At 36.5% G+C, this 19,632-nt stretch overlaps 1 protein-coding gene across 2 annotated transcripts in view; it reads left to right on the forward strand.

Annotated features, from left to right (window-relative positions):
- Positions 1 to 19,238, forward strand: part of LOC5572940 (protein bicaudal C) — a 59,241-nt gene extending 40,003 nt beyond the window's left edge. For both annotated transcript variants that reach the window (XM_001660610.2, XM_021846850.1), the window contains exons 7-11: positions 6,413 to 6,520; positions 6,640 to 7,509; positions 7,571 to 7,904; positions 7,968 to 8,232; positions 17,916 to 19,238. In XM_001660610.2, the coding sequence (XP_001660660.2) occupies positions 6,413 to 6,520; positions 6,640 to 7,509; positions 7,571 to 7,904; positions 7,968 to 8,215 (1,560 nt within the window). In that variant the 3' untranslated portion in view covers positions 8,216 to 8,232; positions 17,916 to 19,238. The remainder of the gene's footprint in view (positions 1 to 6,412; positions 6,521 to 6,639; positions 7,510 to 7,570; positions 7,905 to 7,967; positions 8,233 to 17,915) is intronic.
- Positions 19,239 to 19,632: the final 394 nt, after the last annotated feature.

Raw genomic sequence — 19,632 nt, forward strand, 5'->3', positions numbered from 1 at the left:
GAATTGCTCCTTGATAGCATTCAATCCGTACTGCCTCTACATTATACACTCTTCGAAAATATCATGTAAATTTAAATTCATTAAGATGCACATAAAAGAAGCGAACCAATTGACGCTATTTTACGTCCGTTCTTAAAATTACATGACACAGAAAAGCCAAAAAAAAAAGATACACGCCGAGACATAAAAGTAAGATTTAAGACTTACTTTTACATCATGACGTGTAATCCCTCTAGCTAGAGGCTTTTTTCGTGTCACATTTCTAAATAATGTACAAACAGAGAAGAGAAAAACTTACCAGCTAATAACCAGTAACGAGAATCCTGCCTCCCGTTAATATCCGCTACAAACTATCGAGTTGTATTAGCAAAACTGCCCCAGCATTTTCGACCACATAACAGATCTTTGAAACCATTTAAATTTCCATTCGAATCAAGATAGAACTGCAAGAGATCCTTCATTGATCTGGCTATTATGCACAAAATATCTGTCTTCGCGAAGAACACTGCACTTTTATTCTGTTGGTCTTGCATCCAAATGCTTCACTACAACACATTTTACAAACCAACATCACAGGGCAACATAGGAAGAAGCCTTCAGTGCCATACTAAGCGATTTGCATCTTTCTTTCTTCTTGTGAATCTTCTCAATTTAATCTCCAACGTATTCACTAACCACTCGCGCACCGGTAGCAAAAACAGCACAACAATCACCAGAAATGATTTTTTGCAAATATTTATCAAGTTATTACAAATAATGATGATGTTTTGATAAATAACTTCCGCTTAAAAAAATGATACACTCGAGAACATCTTACCGCGGCCATGTTCGAAAACAAACTTGACGGTTCGTAGGACGCTATCAACAAAGTCGATAGTCATGTTAATTCACGTTCAGATTTACTCAAATTTAAGTGTTACGACAAACTTTCATGGCTTTGAATATTTGTATTTAGTACCCTGACACTTTTTTAAATGGTAATGTAAAACTGGGTTATAAGACACTAAAATTTCCTAATACATCAATTGAAACGTGAAATTTAGTTATTTTTGAGTTTAAGTCGCATCATAATTAATTGCAATAAGTTTTACGTCATCTGTAAATCTCATTATTTTTAAGAGTGTATATAAGCCACACTCGTCTCAGCATCATCACTTGTAAATTTTTATCTACTCGTTGTACCTTATCATTCGTTAGAAATACAGTCATCTCTCCCTTACTCGATGTTGAAGGGACCATCGAGTAAGGGAGGTATCGAGTTACAGAACACAAATCCAGTGCAACTGCGATCCAAGGGGCCATCGAGTTAGCCATGAAAACCAACTTTTACTATGGTTCTCTAACTCGATATCGAGATACGGAATATCGAGTAAGGGAGAGTTAACTGTATTCAAAAGTAGTGCGTTCGAGTCGTTGTCAAAAGATATTTTTTATGTTTGCCCCAATCATATTCACAATCAAAGTAGACATGTTTTTATGAGAATAACAACAATAACTCCCAAACGGAAGGAGATAGCGAGTTTTTTAGGAGATAGCGAGTTTCTTCACTCGTCAACTTGAGGATTTTTCAAAGCTCTAAAAGAGTTTCATAGACTACTTCGATGAGATATTTCAATTGAAAATGATAGAGCCAGAAAATCTGTTTTGTCCCCGTAGGAAGAAAGCTCTAAATCGGTCAATTCAAGAGATAAAAAAAAAAATTTTTTGGAGAAGTTGTTTCAAATTGAATGGTCTACAACTTTGCTGTATAGTACAAATTCTATAAATAAGAAAGTTATATACACCATTTCTATGAAAACGTGGACCACTTCAATTTTCAAATACCTAACGAAGTGTCTAATTAATACAAACAACTTTGTGGAAGACCGTTTTCGTCTAATGTTTTATTCTAAAGCTCAAAATGCATCTTTCCGCGTAAAACTGATTCCTGAACCACTGTGTACAGTTTTGCATCCTTTTCAACTCACCGTTACCGTGTTGCATCAATATCAGGTCGCCTAAGGCGATACACATATTGAAATGCTTGTAAACAAATATATAATCATTATTCCATTATTCATTCCTTTGAGATAATAACTATTAGGTTAAATTTCGATAATTTTCACCAAATTAAAAATTGATTTAATAAAAATATAGTTAAAATTGAATTAAATCTGCACCATGTCGTGTCCACAAATCCGGACACGTGAATCGAAATCCGGACATCAATGCATCAAATTCCGGACATTCAAATAATCACAGCTCTTTTTTTTACAGAAAACCTAAAAAATATTCAACATACTTTGATATTATAATACAAAGATCCATGGATCCGGGGCCCAGATAGCCGTAGCGGTAAACGCGCAGCTATTCAGCAAGACCAAGCTGAGGGTTGTGGGTTCGAATCCCACCGGTCGAGGATCTTTTCGGGTTGGAAATTTTCTCGACTTCCCAGGGCATAGAGTATCTTCGTACCTGCCACACGATATACACATGCAAAAATGGTCATTGGCATAGTAAGCTCTCAGTTAATAACTGTGGAAGTGCTCATAAGAACACTAAGCTGAGAAGCAGGCTCTGTCCCAGTGGGGACGTAACGCCAGAAAGAAGAAGAAGAATCCATGGATTTGTTAAAACAATGTTGTTACTCTGTTGGATGATCCTGAAACATTATAGAACGGTGTTTTACAAGTCTTGAAAAGATACTGTGATGTTTGAATCATCCCGCCCGATAATTACACATTATTTACACTCATTTTCAGTTAATATTGTTAAAAATCACAACGATGTTATTTTCGATCTATATTCCAAGTTTTCGAACAATTATAACGTAATATTTATTGATTAATCTAGACAAATTTGATGCTAAAGCACTGCGTCTGGATTCAAAACTATAGTATAAGTATCCGTACAGTTTTTTCCAGTACAGAATTATTTGTATGTTTAGTCATTTCTTCAAAACTATTGAATTTACCAAGAACAAAATACGAACTAAACACTACAGAACATGTATCACATATGAACAAACACGTGACGAATCGTCGAATTACGATGCCGCATTGAGTAGATTTTCTTCAGGTTTCGTTAATTTAGAAAAAGCGTATCCGAGTGAAGCTGACATTTGTTTATGTCTTTACTAATGTTTTACAAGGCTAAATTGATATAAATTCACGTAACAATGGATCAATGCACGAGTTCACTATTTGACATTTTAGTGGTGCCGTGTTATTTATGTGGCCATGGAAACCAATGAATTCGGCACCGCTCAAACGTCAAATTAGTGAACTCGTGCATCGGTCCATGGAGCAATGCACGTGTTCACTAATTTGACATTTGAGCGGTGCCATATTCACTCGTTTCCATGGTCACATAAATAACACGGCACCGCTAAACCATCAAATAGTGATCCCGTGCATTGATCCATGGTGAACAGTAGTTAACATGAATCGTAGGAATAATGTTCTTATATTTGGAAGGATATTTAATATTGAAATAAATGAATTTCACCAGAGTGTCCGGATATTGGTCTCGTCTGAATTTTGATTCATCACGGTAATCAATTACTTTAAACACAAAACCAAATTTGGATGCTGTTCGATAATGTGTCAATGTTTACCAACACGGAGAAAGTCATCGAAATTTGCAATGCAATGCCCAGAAAATCGTTGCGCACGTGGTGATCGATTATTCTGTTCATGTGGTTACAATCTGATGTTGCGGAATTAAATTGTTTCAACAAGAATAGGAGATGCCAATGTCTTTGTTAGTGCGTGTTGGGTGACAATTGTTCCTTAGCCGTAATATTCTAGTGAAACAATAACATGTGAACCCAAACTTTTGCACGATTAGCATCAAACTAAGGGGTGAACCCAAACTTTTGGACGATGACTTGAATGACTGTTTCATTGATTTTGAATAGTTTTACGATTTTTCCGCAAACATTTTGTGAGCGCCCTTCAAAGATTTATAAGATCACGATTCTAATGACACCTTGTTCCAATATTTTGGTCGATCTAATGCTGAGGAAATTAGCTATGTTTTTTCAGTGTGTTTTTTGAAAAATGTCACAACTTCAAGTTATAATTTAGTATACAAAATTCATAAAAAGTTTTTGGAAAACTACATACGAAGTAAGAATAACTCTTTGCCTTTCGAATGCGGCACTGGACGTGTAATTTCAGAGATATGGACTGAACACTTTTGTATGTTTTTAGGAAGTGAACCCAAACTTATGCACGGGAGTGTATGCGATGTATTTGATCTTCAGGCATTACTCCAAATATTCATCAAATTAACAGCGGTTGATCATTGATTTTTTCTTTGAATTTGAAAAAAAAATCTTCTAGGTATCTAATCCTAACACATGTTCAGCAATTAATCTGGAAATTCTTTTAAATCACGATGAGTTTTTATGTATTCCTCCTAGCGTTTTCTGCAAAACTATTCAACCAAAAGTTTCAACAGGGATGCCTTCAAGCGCTGTGCTACGAAATCCTCATGAAATTTGTTTTTATTTCAATTTATTTCGGAATCCTTTCAAAATCAACCCAGGATTTTTCCTAAAATTCGGTTACTACTCTGCCGATTCTTGATAGGACTGTTGCACTACTTTCTTCAGAAGCATTTCAACAATTTCTCAGTCAAAAGATTTTTTGAGGTTTTCTTTCTTAAATTCTTCCCGACACATCATTTTTATCAAGAAAGTATATCAGAAGTAATACAATAAGCTCCTTTAGTGACTTCTGCAGGATATTCTTCTCCTGCTTTATCCATGATCTTAGAATGTTTGTCTTATAGTTTCCACTTTTTTTTTAGATAAATGCTTCTAGCATTGTTGTATTATCAAATGCTTGCAAAAATAATAATACATTTTCTCACCGGATATTACTGAATAAGCATCACAAAGATACCACACACAAACTATTTCAAGAATTCCCATTAGAGTTCTTGAAGTAATTTATTATGGAATCAGTTTTTCTTGAAATTTCATAGTGAAATTTCCAATATATTTTTAAGAACAATGATTATTCTAATTATTTTTTAATTAAAACTCAAAAACGTAAGGTGATTGATCGATATATACATTAGGGCGATTCGAAATTTAAATATATTTGAGAATCCAATCTCCCATGTGTTGCTTACCTTCCTTACCATAAAAATAGTGTTCTGTGACAACCGGTCGTCTGAAAACGTCGCGACCCACTGGAAGCCCACACAATAGAAACCTCAGCCAGTACAGTTGCTGGCTAGTGTTGTGTGCTATTTCATTACCTAAAAAATAATGCGCTCTCGGGCTAGGCATTGGATATACAATAGAAAGCGTTGTGTTTGGATGGGCATCTAATTCTTCCGAAAGAGGTGCACTTTGCGAAAAAGGACCACGTGATTATTGAGCTGAAATTTAATTCAGGTTAACTTCTGCGTTCATGAGTACTCTCATGGCGTAGTGGTAACGCGCCAGAACTAGAGATCGGGGAGTCGTGAGTTCGATTCTCACTGAGAAGACGTGTAACTTTTTCGCAAATCTTCACATCAATTTGTCCATCTAATCAAATTGCAAATTATATAGCTTTTCGGTAGTTGTTAAAATATTGTTGCCGGGCTCTTCGATCCCAAGTCATTATGAGGTATTAAAAAACGAATATAAAAAGTCGTCACAATACATAACACTGCGGAACACGTTTTTGTCTTAAGCACCAAAATAATGCCATTCACTAAATAAAGGGTTTGCTGAATCCAAACCATTTTCAAAAGTATCAGAGCACGTCTAGTTTTTGAGATATTAACTGTTGAAAATGCCAAATTTGACTATTTCAGCCAACTTGTTTACAAGTTTGCTAGCTGGTATGGCAATTGATTTGCGTAATATGCAACAGAATTCAAACTTCATGTCTAAAACAATAGTTATCAACAAAGTTCACAATATTTTCGATGCTCAAAAGTTATTTTTCGAGCGTTAAAAAAAAGTATTGTTTTTTGCAAGACAAGAGAAACGAAGAATTTTGTATGGAGCAGTTTCCATCAGCATGCTGAAAAAAACCGATTGTAATTAAAAACTGTGACGTTGTTGAACATTTCTGAGAACGGCTTAAGATACAGCAATCCCAAATCTACTATAGACTCATAATTTGATCCTTGAGACGCGCAAAAATGCAATTTTTGTTGCGCTGCTTAACTATACATATGCGCAAGTCTTGGAAAATGTGATAAAAAAACACATACCATTGCAGGTTGCAAAGACTTTATTATAAAATAATTCGATTATCATTTTCCTACCCTACACCACCAGACACTGAAAGCCATTTTATAATAACTGATCAAAAACCATCAATTGTTTTATTCATCGATGGGAGTTTTGCTTGTAACTATAGATACTGAACACCATAAGCCCACAATATGACCAATTTCTCTTTCTATCCCCCTGTACGCCCAGATAATGTTTCCAGATGCAAACGATGTGAACATCAAGCCAATCAAGCGCTCCCAGGTGACCATTACCGGCACGATAAATGGCGTCTACCTGGCCAGACAACAGCTAATAGTAAGCAATCTCTATTTCCGGAACAATTAAAATACATCATCTGAATCGTTTATCAGATTGTCTTGAAGCCAAGCATGAGTCCTAATTGCAATGTAAAATCTGTTTTCAATTAAACACAGGGAAATCTTCCGATTGCATTAATATTCGACTACCCGGAGAACACCGTCGACTCCGAAGAGATAGCCAAGCTGATGTATTCGCATGACGTTTTCATTTCGGTACGACAGAAATCTCGCCAGAGCACCCTTTGCATCGTCATCAAGGGAATCGAAAAGTTTATCTCCAATATTTACGAGGCACGCCATCAGCTGCTTAAATGCACCGGACCAAAGGTGGTGGCAGAGGTACCCCGATCGTATCTGGGGCCAAACGAGCAAGCACAGAATTCCCAAAATGTATCCCAACTGTTGGCCGGTCCGACTCCTCAACCCTTCTCTCCACTGTCGCCAATAAACCCAATGCCATTTGCGACAAATGCATGGCCATCGCCGACCCCACCTCAGGAATTCGCTTTAAATCAAATGCGCAATCAATTCCAAAACCTCCAGATGGGAACTTCTAAAATGCACCACCCTTTGGCAATGCCACCAGGTTTGGGAAAATCACAACTGCATGCTATGAACACATCACTCCGACAGACGCATTTGCAAGTTCCCGGAGCACAACAACAGCACCGTCTACAGTTAGGTGGGCGTAGTTCCGATGCGGGCATGTCATGCCAAAATACAAGTAACAGTAGCGCTGGAGGTGACCATTCCAGTGGCTACCATAGTCTCAATTGCAGTAATAGTTCGCTAGATCAACAACTCCAATCGATACCGAGCTCTTCAGGTTCAGCTTCCACGTCGCTCATCAACAGTTCTCCGGACACAAGCGGTATTAGTAGTGTAGCGGCTTTGAACCGGTGCCGCCATCTTAGCTACAGTGACAGTCCCCAGTACCAGACGGATCTTTCGGACCAGCGGACGCCGATGGCCTACGAGCAGAAGGTAAGTCATCTAAACCTTCGTACGTCCAAGAAGGTTAAAGCTAACCGGATCTTTTACGCAGAGCACTCTCAACGATACCTTCGTGTTCAACTTTGACCCACGTGTCGTTGCTGGCTACAAAGCGATGCATCTATCGCCGCAGCAGGGAGAAATTCGGACCCCGACACCGGCCTGGCAGGGATTGGGTCTTAGTCAGACATCGCCAGCCCCGCTGGAGGCTTGCGATCTCAGTTGGGTTAACAACAGCGGTAGCAGCAGCAGTAGCGGCAACGATTCACGCCTCAACATGACTACCACGATGATCGAGGTCACTCCGATGCGTCAACGTGAGCAGCTATCGCAGTACAATGACGTCACTTCCATTCTGACCAGCCTGGGCCTGGAGCATTACATCAGTGAGTCCTGAGGTCTGTTACCATAATTGCGATTTTAAACACACAATAAATTTCTCTTTATAGAAAACTTCATCAACGGTGAAATTGACATGACCGTGTTTCAGACGCTCACCGATCAGGACTTGCTGAATCTGGATATTAGACCGTTGGGCGCAAGGCGCCGCATATTGATGGCCATTCACGATCTGTATACTCGCCAGCATGGGAATCCGTTTGCCAATATGTCACCGGCGTCGTCTTCGTCGTCGATGTCACGTTTTTCTGGATCGGCCGCACCCGGAGCAGAACGGCGAACTTCCAGCGGGCAGTGATGGATTCGATAATAGTGGTAAGTAGAACACAGTGTGAAATGATTCAGAGTGTTGTCGAAGGACAAAAGGTCGAATGGACAAAAGGTCGAATGGACAAAAGGTCGAATGGACAAAAGGTCGAATGGAAAAAAAGTTCAAATGGAAACAAAAGAACGAAAGGTCCAAATTGTACCGTTGAAAAGATTATCGTACACTCAGTTGCTAACATTTTGACCACAAATTTCTCCCTTTTAATCTGAAGTTTTTCCTTCTTTTCAATAATAGCTGTTCTTTAGAACTACCGTTTGAAGCAATAATTTGTTTTAAGGCTATTATTTTCGAAACAAAAGATTCATTTTCTAAACGTTGGTAGTCATTATTTTGATACTCCAAAACATAGAGTAATTATTATTAGATTTTAATTTGATACATTTTCAATAGAGATTTGTCCTTCTTTTAAATATTGGCTTTTCTTTTGGAGTTATACATTCGACGATTGTTCCTTCTTTTAAACATTGGCTGTTCTTCATAGATGTCACATTTATTTATTTTTTCAATTGAAATGTTGTCTTCTTATAAATGTCGGCTGTTTTTCATACTTTAGAGTGTTTATGGACATTTTAATTGCATTCTTAACAAAGGGTTTTCCTTCTTTGGAAGTTTTGCATTCAAAATTTTTCTGACTGTTGGTTTCGACTGATTTCAATTAGCATCAGAGACTAACAATCATGCTTCTCAGCTACTCAAGCATTTGCTGAGAGCTATTCTGATAATCTGATCATTTTTGCAATTGTTCATCGTGCTTTTTATAAGAAGATGATCTGCAACCCGAACCGTGAGAAGATAATTCAAGGAAAGCAGATGTGATATCGAACCATGGGCAGATTATGCTCTGAATTGAGATTTACAGAAAACACATACATTACTCTTGAACTCAGACTCATTTCTTGACTTTTATAATGTATTTTTTTAGATATCCTTTAGGCTTTGCTCGTTCAGTACGAATTTCTTTAGGCTTTGAAAGGACATCTGCAGCCTCTCTCTTGAAAAGTTTCAGGAAATTTCAACGTAATTCCATCGGAGATTATTTTAAGCTTTCAAGAAGTCCTCTACTAAAAATACCCATTGAGATTTCTCAAGTAATTTCTCCAGGGATTCTAGAAATTCTTTCTCAGATATTTCAAAAGAGGTTTAAAGTGTCTCTCAGCAATATTTTACCAATACCTCCAACGCTGTTTTAGCTGGGAATTCTACCAACGATGTGTAGTTATCTGTTAAGGTTTTTTTATTCATTAAATTCCACATCAATTTTATCTGTGAATTGAACTGAATTTTATTTCATAACTTTTGAATAGCTCAAACGATTTCCAATCTTTTTTATCGAATGAAAGCTTAAGATTTCAACTTTTCAGAAAAATTAAAAAAAAAACCCTGAAAAAAAAGTTTGTCAGGAAATTTTTATGTTAATTCAAAGTTTTATATATTTTTCTGAATAGTTTAAATCCTAAGCTTTAATTCCATAAACGAAAAATTGGAAATCGGTTAAGCTGTTCAAAAGTTATTATTTTTTTTAATAAAAAAACCTAATGCGCTGAGACCTACAGTGTATGCCGATGAAAAATGAATGAGTTTTTATTATCAAAAAAATATATCTCAAAAACTAAAAACATACATCGCTGAAAATTTGACAGTAAACGTTAAATTTTTTGAACTTTCAAGAAAAATGAGAGCAGCAATAGCCGCTTTTGTCCCGAGCCCTTCAAAACACGAAAAAATGTTTTTTTATTTATGTTCATGTAAACAAAAAAACTAATTTTGTAAAATTTTATATTTTTCTTGTTAAGTCAAAATCTTTCGTTTGGTCCAAGAAAATTGAAAATCGGTCAAGCGGTTCAAAAGTTATAATTTGAAAAAAAAAAATATATTTCGCGAAATCGCGATTTTTTTGGTCACCCGATTTCGAAGATGGTCACCCTTATCAAAAAATCCAAAACACGTGTATCCTTGTTTCGGATAAGGAACAGAACAGCAAATTTTCACGGAATTCGGTGACCCACTAGATCGGTTTTTCATGGAATGGCTGAATGTGTACACGTCTTTGATGATTGTTGCTAATGTTTGTCACAATTTTGAACCCCAACCTCTTTTTACGACCGTTTTCGGGGGGTCGTAAAAAAATCAATCATAAAAAAAACAAGTTTATGATTATGTTTTTGAAAAATGCATCGTGTAGATGTGGAAATACTGATTCGAGATACAGTCAACTCTTCGTAACTCGATGTTGAAGGGACCATCGAGTTAGGGAGGTATCGAGTTATAGAACCCAAACCAGTGCAAATGCGATCCAAGGGACCATCGAGGTAGCCATGAAAACCAACTTTTAGTATGGTTCTCTAACTCGATATCGAGTTACGGAATATCGAGTAAGGGAGAATTAACTGTATTCGGCAAAGTTGAAGCACTTTCTAAAATGACTGTTCATGTTTTCATATTTTGGTAATAGATGGCAACACTGCTCGATTGTTATCAACAGAGTCATTTATATGGAGGTGTGATATACAAATATCAATAAGTTTTAACACTTCAGTCGTCGCGCTGTTGTATTTTGTACAACACTGGTAAAAAACCTCGCCTTTCGTTCACAGCTGCAGCGTGGTAGTTTTGCGAATCGCGCGACGACTGAAAGGTTAAAGGTAACGATACCGAATGTTCAACAAAGTGGAAGGAAGTGTTGCGTGCCATGCAGTCGGCCGAAGCACAAATGTTCATGTGGTTGGCACCATTGTTTAAGAAGAATAAAGAAAAGATCAAAACCATAAAACTTGAGCGCAATTGAAAAATAGAATGCTTAGCAACATAGCAATACTTTTCAACTGTAATCCAGGTTTTCATCAAGAGTTCAAAACTTTGTCACAGCTAGCAACACTGCTCAAGTAAAATTCCGCCACCAGGCAGTGCATGTGTGCATGAATCTTTTATTTTGCGGATATCTCAGAAGATGTTGGAGTTTAATAAAAATCATTTGGTTTTGCATTGACATAGCTGAAAAAGTATTAGCATACTTTTCGTATGTAAGCGTATAAAGTGATAATTTTTTAAACTCGATGTTTTTAATGAGGAATGAATATTATTACTTCGGAATGGAGTGCTGCAAAGTTAATATGGCTACCAAAACGAAGAACGGGATACTTAGCCTTGAACTAGGTATTACTACAGCATATTCATATCAAGATTTCTCTTAGTGACTGGTCAAGGAAGTTTCCCATCGATTATCCGAAAAATATTTTAGGAGCTTCTGTCGTACATTATATTGTTACACAAATTTCCCTGCAATTATGCTGAATTTTCAGAGTAGGTCGATAATAAACGTCGAAGCATTTCTGGATGTTATTCTAGAAATGTTCTTAAGGTGAAACAGTTTGGAATCCAACTGCTAAGATAGCATTGAATCTTCAAAAGCACTAATCTCGCGAAAAAAAAAGCTTCCAACAACAGGGCACGCTTTATTTTGGCTTTGTGCACTAGAAGAAAGCTTAAAAAAAGATATGGTTCGTTTGCCTACTATTTCTCCAATTTAGTGGATTTGAAAACGTAAGTAGGAACACAAGTCGGCCATTGTGATGGCCATCTTCGAATTTCGAGATGTTTTACCCTAAATGAATCACAATGCAAATTTCTAAATCATTTCGAACTTAGGACTTTTTTGAATAGGCTTTGAGAAATCCTAGCAATTCCAGGCTTAATCCCTCTGAAGTTTATTTCTACAGAGTGCTACGTAAAGCGTTCCTTAGAAGTTCCTTGGAAATTTTTAATTGTTGAAAATTGTTGACGATGTTTTTGGATAAATCAATAACAGAAAGCCCAGAAACATTTCAACAAAACTCTCAAAAAAAAAACTCCGGTTACGGAATATGAGTTCGTTGCTTGTTAATTATGATTCGTGGTTTTACGGCTAACCAGTTGAGTGGAAGTTTAATAACTACCGAAAAACTAAACATTACATATACTTTACAATTCAATTCTGAGTCCATGAGTCCTCTCGTGATGTAGGGGAACGCGCCCTATCTAGTGAACAGGGAGTCATGAGTTCGATTCTCATCGAGAAGACATGTAACTATTTGGCAAATTTCACATCAATTTGTCAATTCAATCTAATAGTTTCAAATGCTTGGGATGTTTTTGTTTGTCAAGTCCTATGCCTTACAATGAGGGCTGCCTCCTTGCCTTGTCTTGACATGTTCAGATGTTTGTAAAAAGGGATGGGCCTGTACTTAAATAAACTTAAGATTTTCTGTCACGTCACAAAATAAAGACGTAGTGAAGTTCAAACTTAATACCTGTTTCGTTACCCAATTTCAACAGATTACCGTACACTTTTGTCAGCATCATGCTTTTTCAACTCAAACACGATATCCTTTCACAGATTATTTAACATATCTTTCTAACCTTTGAAATATATGGAACATTTCGGAATCTGTACACTATAAATTAACACCGAGGAGGAAGGAATAAGACTGAAGATTTGAGAAACTGTTGATTTGAAAAACAAAAGTTTCATGCTTACTGCTGTTGCCCGGTGATAAAGTTTTGAATCATTTGACTCTAACAAGGATAGTCCTTACCTTACTGGATAAATTTGCCGAAGACGCCATCTCTTCAAGTGGTGAGTTTCATGCTCCACATATGGTTGACAGCATTACAGGACCGTAACACATCGATTACCAACACCTACTTAACGAGACCGTTCTGAAAATACCCATTGTTGGGGCAGGTTCGCGGTTTCCGTTGGAATTGCAGCGGTGGCTAAAACGCTCATATCCTGTAGGGTAGTCACAATACTCGGCGGGAGCGGCGCTACCGGCTACTTCACTATAAAAGCTCCCGAAGTTGTCGCTTACTTCCGCCAGGAGTCTTTCTTCTACTCGAATGGAAACTACTCGCACTTGGAATTTCACTTTATTCACTTCAAACTTAATTTGGATACAATTGGGGAATACCTTATGCTCTGGAAGCTCAATTTGGAATAATTTTATTTCATGATTCTTAATCTTATGAAACTTAGTTAGCTACTACAACTGATGAAATCAAAATCTATGCTATTCATTTCTAGCATTACTGCTATCGTCTGCTCAATTGCAGTACTAGAGCAGGTGGGTTCGACGCGAATCTATAAAACTGGTTGGGAACTTATTGAGTACAAACACCCATTATGCATTGATTCCTAACAATTTTCTTGGACTGAAAGTCGCCATTTTGTTTTCTAGGCCGCCATCTTGAATTCCAAAATGTTCAAATGAATGCAATTTTCAACCTGGACAAACTTGTAGAAAAAATCTTCCATCATCATTCTAATCATAAGATACAATGATCTTCATGGACCAGAAGTCGCCATTTTGATTCCAGGCCGCCATTTTGGATTCCAAAATGTTCAGTTGAAAGCAATTTTCAACCTGGACAAACTTGTCGAAAAATCAAGCCACCTGGGCAAATTTTTCGAAGAAATCATCCTTCTAAATGATCATGATCTTTTGAAACATGCATATAACTGTAGAGTTTGTGCATAGTTTGTATGCTCACTAGCCCCGTCTAGTGGATAAATTCCCGAAAAATAGGATCACCACGGGGTAGACCTTGAACTACGTAACAACTATGCTTAAGACACCGTTCTTCTATCTAGTGAAAACCACAAGAATATATGAACATTGAATTGAAACTAGTATCAACAACTACTTGGCACCTCCATCGAACGGGTGATGCTGAAGACGGCTTTGCCACCCACTTTCCTACCTAAAATGCACCATGTTGCCAAATTAAAAAGTAGCAAATCATGCGTATATAATTTTCGGTGCTTCCAAATTTTAAAACTCGTTTATTTGAAGAACTACAGTCAACCCTTCATGAGTCGATATTGAAGGGACCATCGACTTATGGAAATATCGAGTCATGGAACTGCAATGCTGAGGAAAGCTGTTTGAGGGGACCATCATGGTAACCATGAAATTTGATGTTTAGTATGGTTCCATGAGTCGATATTTATTTATTTATTTATTTATTTTAACAAAAAATTTGGAAGAGGGAAAAAACCCCCATGAGTCGATATCGAGTAATGGAACATCGACTCATGGAGGTTTAACTGTACTAAAAAGTTGTGTTCTAACGAAATGCTCTAAATTCTTCTTCTTTTCTGGCGTTACGTCTTTTTATAGTTTTGGAGATACAGTTATCTCTCCCTTACTCGATATTGAAGGGACCATCGAGTTAGGGAGGTATCGAATTACAGAACATAAAACCAATGCAACTGCGATCCAAGCGACCATCGAGTTAGCCATGAAAACCAATTTTTACTATGGTTCTCTAACTCGATATCGAGATACGGAATATCGAGTAAGGGAGAGTTAACTGTATATAATTTTTTGAAAATGATAAATCAGTCATTTTTCATCGGCACACACTGTTGGTCTCAGCGCATTATAACTTTTGAAAAAAAATATTAAACCCGGAAAAAAAAATTTAACATGAAAAACAAATAAATATAAAAATTTCCTAGAAAACTAGAAACTTTTATATATTGTTTTATGTAAAAAAAAGTTTTTTCCTGAGTTTTCAATTTAATTGAAAAGTTGAAATCTTAAGCATCCATTCCATAAAAAAAAAGATTGGGAATCGGGTGAGCTGTTCAAAAGTTATGATTTTTTTTTACATAAGAAGTCTAATGCGTTGAGACTTACAGTGTGTGCCGATGTAAAATGACTGATTTTTTATTTAAAAAAAAAAAATTACCTCAAAAACTAAAAAACATGCATCGCTGACAATTTGACAGTAAATGTTAAATTTTCTGAACTTTAAAAAAAATGAGAACAGAAATAGCCCCTTTTGTCCCGACGCCTTCAAAACACGAAAAAACGGTATTTTTTTTATTTTTTCATGTAAAAAAAACAATTTCATGTAAAAAAAAAAATCTTTAGCTTTCATTTCGTCCAAGAAAATTAAAAATCGGTCAAGCGGTTCAAAAGCTATATTTTTTTTTTTCAAAAATAAAAACAATGCAAGATCGCGATTTTTCTGGTCACTCTATTTCTGAAATGGTCACCCTAATCAAAAAATCCCAAAACACGTGTATCCTTATTTTCACGGAATCCGGTGACCCAATACACCGGTTTTTTATGGAACGGCTGCAAAAGCTTATAAAAATGATGTTTTATTGAAAATTTGGTTGCGTTTATGCGTATTTTTTAAACTTTTCCAAGCAGCGATTTCCAAGCGATTTCCATGATTACGGATGACACTACCAAAGATTCATGCCTCACATGAGTTCTGCAAATGATATTAGCGAAGAAAATGCTGTTTTTACTAGAAAAATGTATCGTCGAAAACAATTACGTTGTCAAAATGTTTAAAAGTTTGTTTGGTTTAGCAAAATTAACAATTTACTGTGAAGAATGCAACATTTCCTTAGTAAATTGCCTACATTTAGGCGTGTTGTGTAATTTATGGTAAACACACTCAAATAACTCAAAATGTAAAAGTCTTTAAAAAAAATAAAAAAAACACGGACACCGTCTTCACCCATTTAGCTGCACAGACTGTAACTTAACACTAGACAACGGACAAGCATGCTCCAGTGGCACAGCAGAGAAACATTCCTGACGAAAAGTTTCAATGGCTGCAGCGGGAATCGAACCCACACCCCATGACACGATGCGCTTAAATGCCTGGTGACACTAACCACACGGCCACGAGGCCCAAAATTTCAATAAATATCATAAAAACTGATCAATTTTACCCCGGATTACGGTACCGTGGTGAATCAAAATCCAGACGGTATCAATATCCGGACATTCTGATAACATTTATCAATTATGAGTAAAATTGAATGTTTATATGTTTGATTTTACACATAATTTATAATGATAACACCGTTGCTCATTTCACTATCATTTATAATCTAGTTACCATTGAAAAAAAATTGATAGGAATAAAAACAAAAATGTTCCTCCAGTTATCGTTTTGATTCATATTACGGACAGCTTCAAATTCCGGACACTCTACTTTGTTTGGGAAACATTTCACACGAAATCTTTCAATTTTCGCCGTTCAATAGTTCTCACTTTCAAGGCTTGTTTTAATGAGCATTTTTTATAGATATCTAGTGGTTTAATGATTTCATTTGATGATCTGACTTTTCTGTTTATGATTTTTTTTTGACTTGTCCGGAATTAAAATCGAAGTGTCTGGAATATGAGGTAAAGGTAAAGAAGCGTCCGGAATAAAAATCATGTAAAGTCGACACATTTCTATTTATTTAAAATTATTCATGTTTTGAAATCAAAATCTTCACCCACCATTCGAAAGTTAAGAGGTTTGAAGGTTCGGTACCGTAGAGGAATCATACGAAGTGATTTATTTTACATGCTTTTTTGTGAGTTATACTTCACTGAGGCCTTAAGTGTCCGTAATATGAATCAAAACGAAACGAAACGAAAACGAACTTATATTATATTGTTATATTTGTGATTGCAGCCTAAAAGTGAAAACGACGATTTTTTGAAGATTTTGTAACATGGTAGTCTCAAAATATGGTGTAAATAGCCATTTAAAGTTGTGAACAGAGACTGTCCGGAATTACAGGCAAGTGGTTCTAAAACCGGACATTATTTTAAAGTGGTGTGTTTTACGTGTTCGAGCGGGTAATTGAATAATATGAATACGACGTCGTTTTAAAAAGTGTCATTGATGAATAAATAAATGATAAATAATTTTAGGTATTCAAAAGACATTCCATTTTGAATACCTAAAATTATTTAATTTAAGGTGATATAAAACGAAGCCAAACTTTGAATTTTTAAATGCACAAGACAGGAGAATCTGACAACAGTTCGCGTTGAAAATCAATCAAATTGCATGCATGCTGGTAGTAACCAATGGGATAAATTTTCAACGTTGGGCGCTATTTGGTTCTAAGAACTTGTGGTCTTGAAAATTTGAGGTGTGGCTTCGTTCTATAACCACCTTATATTATCATAGCAGCATTTCGAACCCACTGCTCCGAATCGGATATCTCTGGCTTCAGGTGAGGTAGTCCAAGTTAAAATATAATTCTGTTCCATTCAATCATGTATGATGGAGCTCGTTCGTGCTTTATGTTGTTATGAATGAGGTATTTCATCGATTAAAGTTATTCTTATGAAATACTTCATAAAAAATGCATGTTACGAGCTGCTGTCCGAATTTTGATTCGAAATTGTCCGGATTTTGCTCAATATTGAATCTTAAGATTGCAATTGCTTGCTCTCTGTAATGCAATAATAGATTTTCATGTAGATTCATGAAAATTTGAACGAAAAATCTGGTACTTTTTTTTCAATATTGCTGATGATTGAATAATAGATTCTTGAATCTTAAGGACAAGGCATACTTTATGAAATCAGCGATTCTACATATTATAAATTTAATCTTAACATAAAATTTGTCAGTAATACCTAGTTCTAATGAAAAACTGTCCATAAAATATTTGAACTTATTCTTCATTTAAGGAAAACTTAACTGAAACTGAAATGGAAATTTTCCCGTGCTCAAGCGTCCGAATATTGATGCATCACGGTATCTCTAAAATTGCAATATTGAATTGAATATTTCTATTGTCATCCTTAAAAACTACATCAATAACATTCTCACAAACTCCTTTAAGCTTTTAAATGATTTCTTTGTTTCCTTTTCTCAGGTGCAGCGAAGAAATTGGAAAGAAGTTAAAACACAACCTCAGGCAATTCCGAACCAATGCTCCATCTACATCCAATAAGAACGAAATTAATTGCTCTGACATTTAATTAATCGTTCCTCGCAACAATAATTACCCACGTTATTCGCGTGGACAGCGAATGTCATCCCAGGCAGCAATTGGATATTGATTTAACGAGAAAACAACAACGGCTTACGGCGAACAAGAAATTGCATGTGTGAGCGTTTGTTCGCGCAATATCTGAAGGATTTCTCAGACGTTGAGCCGGACGCCAATCTGCCTCTACAATGTATTCAATTTGTGCTAAATCCTTTTGCGGATTCATCCCCCAGCAAACGGCCATCTGTGTGCAATTGATCCGGAAAAGATTGCCTCTACGACGACATTCGTCCAAAGAAGTGTTCAAGTGCAGCAAGGATGAAATATTTTTAATTAAATGCAACATTTCCCCCCGGCTGCCACCAATTGGACCACCACCGAACCCGGCAGAAAACATTTCCTCACCAGACCAGAATATTTCCGTCCACAAAATGGTGCACCATCGTCACCGCCACCATTCATCGTCACCATCTGCATTATATTTATTCATTTTCAACGAACGACTCGGCCCATTCACCACCTCCCGGGTGATGCATTTTCATACCCCATTCAACGAACACTGCAAAACTTCCCTCCCCATTTTTTTCTCACTCAAATTGCATGCATCTCATCAAACTCGCACACGCTCATAGATAAGCTCAGTTTTTAAAACGTTTCGCAAAAAATCCCTCTGTTTTCATTATCACAGCTTAAACCATTCTCGAGTGGAGGACACGTCTTGGCTTTCCTCTAATTATGTTTCCATACGGATTTCACAATGACCAGGGTAATTTAAATAAAAATTCAATTTCATCCGCCATTTGAAAGCCTGCTGCTGTGCCTATCAAACGAGAACGGGGCTGAATGAAAGCTGACGGGGGATTTTTTGTTGCTTTCTAAGTGAAACGAAGCTTTGATTGTTTTTTGTAAAGTCACAATTTTATATAGTTAGTTGTTTCTAGATCAAAGTTCCGTTTCGCTTGGTAAGGAATAGATTAGCATAATCCACACATACACGCTAGCATTTGAATCGATGCCACTTTGTAACACTGTTAGGCTGCCAATACAGTGAAATAGTAACTTGTAAGAGTAGATCTCTACAGATAGTGCGAAGGCCAACAACGATTACCAGAAGGCTCATTTCGGTTTCGCTCGGTTTCCATTTATTGTAAGCAATGAAGAATTTTTTAATATAAATTGCATGTTCATTCATCATTCAGCATTTAATCATGAGAGTATTTATTAGAAAGCAAGATACGAAAATTCGCTAATCCTTTCATAGGTATTGACTTCATTAGTTTTTTGCAAGGTTATTGACCACCGGTGGGTGTACTTGAAGGATGTTTCGAAGCCGTTTTGCTATGTAATCTGGTATTAAGTTAATAAACAGCATGAATCTCTAGAGACCACCATATTGTTATTAATACAGAGAGAAAAGAAATAATCATCCATTAATCAGTCATCTATTTTCATTTCATTTATTTAGTTAATATCTAAACAGATAACACTGAATCAACAATTTCACGCCACAATACTCGGTTCGTGGCCGCATCTCTCCATCCTCGGTTCTGCCCCACGCTCGCCAAATCGATACGCACTTGATCCGCCCACCTAGCTCGCT

This window comes from Aedes aegypti, chromosome 2, assembly GCF_002204515.2.
Source record: "Aedes aegypti strain LVP_AGWG chromosome 2, AaegL5.0 Primary Assembly, whole genome shotgun sequence".
NCBI classification, from domain to species: domain Eukaryota; kingdom Metazoa; phylum Arthropoda; class Insecta; order Diptera; family Culicidae; genus Aedes; species Aedes aegypti.